This window comes from Adiantum capillus-veneris, chromosome 9, assembly GCF_014529385.1.
Source record: "Adiantum capillus-veneris isolate H3 chromosome 9, ASM1452938v2, whole genome shotgun sequence".
In the NCBI taxonomy this organism is placed as follows: domain Eukaryota; kingdom Viridiplantae; phylum Streptophyta; class Polypodiopsida; order Polypodiales; family Pteridaceae; genus Adiantum; species Adiantum capillus-veneris.
In genome coordinates, this window is record NC_140939.1 from 112039632 (window position 1) to 112048121 (window position 8490).

Sequence of the window (8490 nt, forward strand, 5' to 3'; positions counted from 1 at the left end):
AGTTTCTCTTGCCCAATGACAGAGTAATAACTCTTGTGAGAGGTCTCAAATTCATCTTTATCATCGAAGAAGCGAACATGTTTTACTTTTTACAAGACTTATAACATCTAATAATGGTTTCATCACCTTGCTTACCATAAACCTTTACTCCTTGGTTTGAGATTTGGCAATGTATGCATACATTAACTAAGAGTTTATGGGATTATCCCACCACCCTATTACTAGCCAAATGAAATCTTCACCTTCATGCTCAACCTCTTTAGTCATTTTATCCTTCATAGCAAATGAGAGGGAAGGGTGTTATAGTGGAAACGTTAATCAGGCATTAGTATGCTAATTATATAAGAGAGATCGGAGAGAGAGATTAATACTAACGGAAGTGGGATGCAAAGTAGATATGAGAGTGGATACAAAGTGTGTAGCATAGGCTTCTTTTATAGAGTTGGGAGAGAGTATTCGATGGCATAAGCTGTGATGTTAAATGTGTAGGCTTCCAAAGTAGAGGTAGTGGATGTGTCACACACCCCGACAAGCCTCCCCGTGTGTATCATAGTAGCACCCAAAAGTACAAAGGTATCCTCCCCTAGAGAATCTAACAACAGGGTGTAAGACCAAAGCAAAACATCCTGCCGAGAGAATTGTCGATTACGTGTAGGATCAAAGATACCTGTGTTAGGCCTAGGATAAGATTGGCGTTGGGGATATGGGTTCGTGAGGTAAACCGGGTCAGCACGGGGCTGCTCACTATGGGAAACAAGAGAGACAAGATGCACGACACCAAGAAAATGGCTGAAAATGACTCCTGAATTACTTAAAATGGACACCCATAATGCCTTAAATTGATATTGGTTAACCAAAGTGGGATTCAATTACAAATGATGGTTGTTAATGACACTGCTATGCAATCCTGAGCCTGTAAGAGCTTAATCCTCTCAAGATCCGCCAAGACGGTAAAATTCCACCTTGGTTACACCTTGAAAGCTTAACTGCTTAGAACTTTTGTTATAAGCACTTAGAAACTGGTGCAAAGAATCCGAGACTTCCATTGTCCATAGCCTACTTGGTAGAGAGTAAGAGCAATCTACCAATCCCCTTCTTCCCTTTCCTGTTCTTTACCTGCTTCCTGCTCCCTTGCTTGCTTCCAAATTACAATTCCTATCGTTAACAGCACTACCAGAATGAAACTCAAGCTTATGGAGCTTAATCCTCACAAATTTGACCAAGAGTACTGATTTCTTGCTTATGCCTGCCATTAGATCTTAAAACTGGCTATAAGGATGCGTGTTGCCCTTGAATCTCCTTAATCCTTCTCCTTCTCTTGCCAACCTTCTTCCTCGCCTTCAATCTCCTCCTCCAATTACCCTCCACCTTTACTTGTTATGCTCTTGGTTTCTCGTAGTTCATGAGCTAGGGAGCTGGAGAGGAAGAGCCCCTTGCTTTGCTTGATGGTCCCTTTGATGCTTCCATTAGTGCAAAGATAGATCTTTTCTTCATTGAAGGTTAGGGAGCCCTCTTACTGGTGGGAACGGGAGCACGAGCAATTTCTTGCCTTGCTTAGTCCAAAGAGGGAGAGAGCGAACTCGAAGCAAGTTGAGTGAGAGAGAGAGAATTCTCTTAAGAAATTGCCCCTGCTCCTCTTTGCCTTTTTCTTCGCTTCCCTTCCCGTCCTCCCTTTTTCTTCACACCCTAAGCCCCCCCTTCTCTTCTCCTTTTATTTTTCTTGCTCATGCTCATCAGCCACGGTGTTGTGACTGATGTGGCATACAAACCAATGTGATGATGTGGCAGTCGGCGGATGGAGGTGCACGGAATGCGGCAGGAGTTGCGCCAAATCTGGTCCCCCCCCCCCTTTTTCGACATTTTCTCCTTCATGATTGTTGTTGCCCATGCACCATAGGGTCCGCTGGGAGTGCATCTCCCTCCTGCTTGCACTGTCCTCGCTGCCTCACACCATTCTCCTTTTCAGTTTCCCTTATTTTTTTCCCCTTCACACACATTAATGTTTTAGGGCCCCCCTTGGGCGGACATTGGCCTTGAGGTCTTGGGTGGCCCATTGCACTTGGTGGTGGGCGGCTTCCCTACAATACTACATTTGGTTTATACATCCACCAAGGCATTTCATCCTTTCCTGTACGACATCCTTTCACCGCACGACTGACAATATCATTGTAAGCTTTATTGGCCATGTCAACGTTTTGGATACCGCCACAAGCTGACAAGATGCGAGTATAGGTTAGTGCATCTGAAGGGAGGCATCCCTTCCTATTCGATCAAAATTATTCACAAAAACCTTGCCTTAGCCTTAATGGGCATATCCTGTTACCATTGTGCTCCAAGAGGCAACCTTTTTGAACTGAAAGCTCATCAAAAGCTTGATGTGCTTTTGTACATGCATTTCATTTGACATACATAAATTCCAAAGCTTACGTCTCCATTAACCGACTGGCATGCAACTCAACTCAAGCATTGCCAAGGGTGGCATCTTTTCTCAAAATTCCCTGGTTGAAGCCCAAAAACTCCCAGGTCGCACACTGACGGAGGCGACCAAACCGATACGGAACCGGCCCCCAGTGAAACTCAAATCGCCAATATGTTGGCAACCAGAGCTCCAATTGCGTTCTTGAATTGACCGACGTGCTCCACAAGTCGAGCACTTGAAGCACATGCATTCACTTCCTTTAGTTGCCCAATCCGGTACAGATCTGCAATCGACTCAAACTTCAAACTGACATAACTTCTTGACCGTAGCTTCGATTGAGGAGCCATAAAGACAGGCCTATAGAGCACCTTGAGCACTACAGTTCTAGCCCATAAACTTCCATTTTTAATCACCTCATAAATACCCACTTTAAGCATTAAAAACATAGGTTTTGGCCCTTTAAAGCCGCATCTGGCATACATTTAGCATCAAACCTTGCTTGTTATCAAGCCCTGGTCACTGCCAATAAACATATAGGCTTCAAAGAAGCTTAACTTGTATTCCTCTTTTTTTTTTCTCATCATGGAAGCGGAGCGGCACAACATCCACCCCCTCTGAACCTGCACATCCCCTGGCATGTGCCAACCATCTTTCTCTTTAATTTGCATCATCAAAAGCTTCATCAGACACATCGTCGATGCATACATATCAGCATCATCCCTTGGCTGCCGATCTAAGATTTGATCCTCAAAATTAAACTCACGTTCCCGTTTCTTGAACAGTTTCATCCTTTTCCCTACAATAGGCACTCTAAGCTCAGTGCCATCGAGCTCACATAATCTATATGTTGCATTTTCATAAACATGAAGTACAACATGTGGTCCAAACCACCGCTTGACCATATTTCTCATAGCAAAGTATTGATACTCCAAGCTACTAAACGAGTACCCAATCTCCATCTTTGATAGCATATGGACATAGTCTATGCTTCTCATCAAATGTTTCTTTATTCTTCAACCTTTCCTAAGCTTGTCTTTGGCCTTCTCAATATCTTCTTGATGCCTCTCAAGTTGGAGAATATGTAAAGCAAGAAAATATTCTGTATCCATTTCTACTTCCCACGGCATTATAGTCCAAGACATAACTGCCTCCTTGTAGGCATAATGGGTTTCTGCCCATACATCAATTCAAATGGCACATAACCTGTAACTGACCTTCTCAATATCTTCTTGACGCCTCTCAAGTTGGCGAATACGTAAAGCAAGAAAATATTATGTAGCCATTTCTACTTCCCACGGCATTATAGTCCAAGACATAACTGCCTCCTCTGTAGGCATAATGGGTTTCTGCCCATCCATCAATTCAAATGGCACATAACCTGTAACTGAACTATGCGTAGTGCGATTAGCCCATATAGCAAAAGTTAGCAGCTTAGGCCAATCACCAATACGTCCTCGGCATGCCTTTGTTAAAGCCTTAACAACAGACGGATGCCCCCTTTCACTTTTCCCATTACCTTCTGGATTGTATGTCGTAGTAAGAGCCAATTTGATGCCCAAGCAAGCAAAGAACTCACGAGCTTAATCTGCATCCACCTCTCCTCTATCAGCACAGTGATACATACTTGAAAATTACATCTTCAAGAAAAAATTTTCATACAGCACTTGTAGCCTTTGTACGCAAAGCTCTCCCTAGTTCAACCTGGTTTGTGAGGTCTTCTCCAGCAAGAACAATATACCTCATCTGCCAGACCCCCATTGGCATTGTAATCAAATCTACTACCCACTTGTAATGCACAACTAGTGGGTAAGTATGTAATCCATCTCGATGCCGTACAATAGAATATTGCTGGCATACTAAGAAAGTCTCCACAAATTCAACAACATCTTTGTACATTCCTTCCTCCTGTAACGATCCTTGATTTTGGCAAAAGTTGCCCATTCCCCTCTGTGTCCAGCCCATAAGCTTTCATGAAACTCTTTCATCACCTACCGTTGAGTTGCTTTATCTCACAAAAAACCCTTTGTGGTACCCCTCTTGAACACTTTGGTTGCTTTCACAAATGATCATCCTTTAAAAAGTAGTTATAATCCTTTTTCTTGATCCTCTTGTACTCTTGATCACTCCATCCCTCATGCCTGGTAAGAGTGCTGAGGTAACGACCTATCAAAAGCCATTCTCCATCAAACATCTCTTCAAAAAAGACTTCAAAAACATGAGCATGAGTACCACATCTTGCATGTAATGAGAAGAGGTATAGAACTTTAAGCCCACATCATCATTAGTGGTAAGCATCTCCTCTTCATCTTTATATCTGGCCCTTGAAAACATATCTGCTACAGGATTATCTATGCTTGCAATGTGGCAAAACTTTGGGTTAAGAGACTTAATAAAGGCTATCCATTGCAACACTGCAATGTTTGGAGTAGTACAGTTTGCAATCATCCCTATCAATGGTAAACAATTTGTCTCTACCACAACTGAAGCACCAATGAAATATTCTTTGTCAGACCTCAGGGCAGTAGCAACACTCAAAAGTTCTCTCTTAACCTGTGGGTTACCTCTTTGACGAGCATTAAGCACTTTTGCTCCAAATCGGACTCCATACTTGTGACCATCTTCATCATCTTGACGTATAGCCCACCCGATACCTGTTGGACTAGTGTCAATGGTTAAGATCACTGGCCTTTCGCACTTATAGTCAACCTCTCTCAAGGTAGGAGCCTCGAGAAGCATTGTTTTCAATTTTCAGATGGCCATTGCAACATGAGCAAAGTGTGGCAACTAAATACGATAAAATACACATGCACCCAAAAACCTCTGAATCTCAGTAACAGTTGTGCTTGTTTCTTTCATCTTTTGTATAGCTCAAACTTTAGCCGGACTCAATTGTCTTCCATTCGCGTCACACATATGCCCCACAATTAAAACCTCTTTAGCACCAAAAATTGATTTTGGCCCTGAAAGTGTCAAGTTAACTTCTTCAAGCCTAGATAAAATGGCTCATAGTCAGCAATATGCTTGGAAACAAACTTTCGGCACTCCCTCTGGTCTTTTACCTCATCTTTGAACCCTTCTTCACATCCCTTGATCGGCAAATCATCGATGAAAAGCCTAGTAACTTGAGGAATAAAATCTCTCAGCACCTTATTCATATCATTAAGCTACAGAGTTAGTAGCACACTATGGTAGAGTGCACATTTTCACCAAACCAAGAGGTGTATACATTGTAGTAAGATCCCTGCTCTCCAAAGCAAGCTGAAATTGATCATATCCTGAGTAAAGATCATCCATAGAGTAGATAGATCTTCCTGCGAAGGCTTCAACAAACTCGTCTACAATTGGACTTGTATCCACATTACGGATTGTTACCTTATTGACTGGTTGCATATGCTGAATGAACCTTAAGGTACCATTCTTCTTTGGAACAGTAAATCACCGATTAGAGTATGGTGCGCATGATGGTTCCAAAGTGCCCATCCTTATCTTCTCATTTAGAAAATCAATGAGCTTTGGGTACTGGAATAGGGCGTGAACTCCATGGCATATGAGGAACAATAATTATAACCATAGGAGAAACAACGTTTGGATCTGCACATCCAATCTCACTTGGGTCAAAACCAAAGGCTTTACCATGTTTTCCAAGCATCTCTTGAAAGCATTTGATCTCCTCTTTAGTAAGGAAATAATCCCTCCCAATCTTCAGTTGCTTCAACCTTCAATAAACTTATGCCAATATTCTTTGGATCTCTTAGTATAGGCTGGTGAGAAGCTTTCTCCATTACTCCATCACTTCTTTCTGGCAAAGGTGTAGCCACCAGCCTCACCTTGTTTGCAACAGATTTATTTTGTGTCTCTATCTAGACTTAATTGGTTCACCCAAATCCTCCTTTATATGTGTAAGTGCTTCATATAAATCGAGTTCTTCATACATGTCCATTGAATGCACTTTAACAATGTCAATTCCACTTTGTAACTTGTATTGCATGATCTTCTGACATAGTATCCACATAAGAGACCTCTTCAAAGATTTCTAAATCACATCATCCGGTTCAAGCACATCATATCCCTGCAATTTACTTTGAATACTTGACACATATTGCTTTTCCCGTTCAGGTAGCTCATTAAACTTCATGTATGACACCGAACCCTCGGATGTTAATCCCAAAAATCACGAAGAGAATGTCTCTCTTTGCGAGAGCTTTCCCACCTCCATACCATCATAGTCCCGTTTTATAGTGGCACCCCAAGAAAATCCTGTGAAAACTTGTGTTCTTTGAACTCTCTACGTATCTTCAGTAATGGATGATCACGTAGGCTATCCTTGTTTCTGGCATGATCTACATACACAGTCAAAAACTGAACTGCCCTTTTACTATCCCTGCTCTAGATCCTTGCATAGACCGAGCCATCATCTAACACCTTTATTTCCATGCGCACAACTGTAATGTAAGGTTGGCCCACTATGAGTGGATAGGATGAGTGCTCTTGTATATAAAAAAATTGTGCATCACAAACATCCCCATAGTTATCTTAACATTTGCACATGCACCACAAAGATCCCCTGGAAGCATATTGGCTGCTCGAATCCGCCAACCTTGATCAACATCAATAGGCCATTTTCCTTTCTTGTGCAATCTCTTTGCCATAAGATTGATTTTTGACCCATGGTCCACAAGTGCTGAAACTGGCTCTTCGCTGTCCCCAACCTTCATAATGGTTTATGTCATTGCTCTGGCCCAATGAGTCCTAGAAAAGTAACCTGGGCACAATTTCCTCATCTCCATTTTCATTAAAATGAACATGCCTTACCTCAGATATAATTGGATTTGAAAACACCACATGCTTTGACTTTTCATTTTCAAATGCCTCTTCATAAGAAGAATCCTAGATTGACCTCAATATGATGGATCATTTCGCTTTTAATCACATCAAGTTTCTTCTCACTTATTATCTGTCATTTTTGTTTAATGATGTCAATTATCTCCTCATGAAAATCACGCTTGGAAATTTCCAGATATCACCCAATGTGAGCTCTACCTTGTTATTGAGAATGCGCTCTTCAAAAACCTTCTTTAGATCTATAGCCAACTCAATGTCAGATTTCAACTGATAAGAAGGTCCCTTGGGCTTACCTTGCTTCTTATCTTTCAATGCCTCTTCCATAACCACTTCAGGAGTAGGTTTGGGAGCATGCCCCTCATCTTGCCTACTGCTAGATCTGGTTGCTCTTTTTGATGTTCCTGCAGTGTCGTGATCTCTTTTTTGCTTCTCTTCTCCTATGGCTTCATTAGCTTGAGACTTGGGAATAAATCCATATATGGAAAGTGAATCTACCGAATCTGCCCATCCTGTAGTTTCCTTAATGCAATTCGCAACTTGACATAATTTTCCATGAGTCACCTTGCCTGCCTCTGCAATCTTCAAAGCATAAAGTTACAAATCACCTTTAGACGTTCATCATCTGCATTATTGTATACTTGCACCCCATATGTAGCTGCTTCTACCATAGCAACATTATGTTGTATTTCTTCCGCTAACTTCTTCATACCACCCCTTCTAAGATTCAAGAGGAGTGGCTCACCTTTTGCTTTGAGATGAATGTTCTTGTCTTTCCAAAAAACCGCATTTTTCTTGTAAGCTTCATCAAAATCTTCACATTCTTTGCGCTCATGGTTTTTACTATCACACCACATGCACTGGTTATCCCAAATCTTTGCATGGAGGTCATTGCTTGGGCTCTGAAGTGGAACCCTTGGTTCCTACCCCTTCAAGCTTAATTGCTTTCAAGTTTAGATTTAATTCTTGTATACCTTTGATCAGCTCATGAAGAACAGGCTCATCTAATTTTTGTTTCCCAGAGGCTGACTTTTCCTTAATATCCTCATCTGTTGTCTCCATGGGATCGACCACAATCAGCTTATCCACCCTCATTTTCCGCTTTACAATCATGTTGGCTGCTTGAGAAACCAGCTTCCAATCAGATGTTAAGCCTAACTCACCTGTTGAATCCCAAGTAGTTGCACCAAGCTCTTTTGAAGACGTGGGCCAACATCTTGGAGAATAACTCT

At 41.7% G+C, this 8490-nt stretch overlaps 1 protein-coding gene across 1 annotated transcript; it reads right to left on the reverse strand.

The window, feature by feature from the left end:
• Window positions 1–4585: 4585 nt before the first annotated feature.
• On the reverse strand, window positions 4586–5155 carry LOC147450995 (uncharacterized). Its single transcript, XM_086520557.1, has one exon. It carries the CDS (start codon window positions 5153–5155, stop codon window positions 4586–4588), a length of 570 nt encoding a protein of 189 aa, XP_086376683.1.
• Window positions 5156–8490: the final 3335 nt, after the last annotated feature.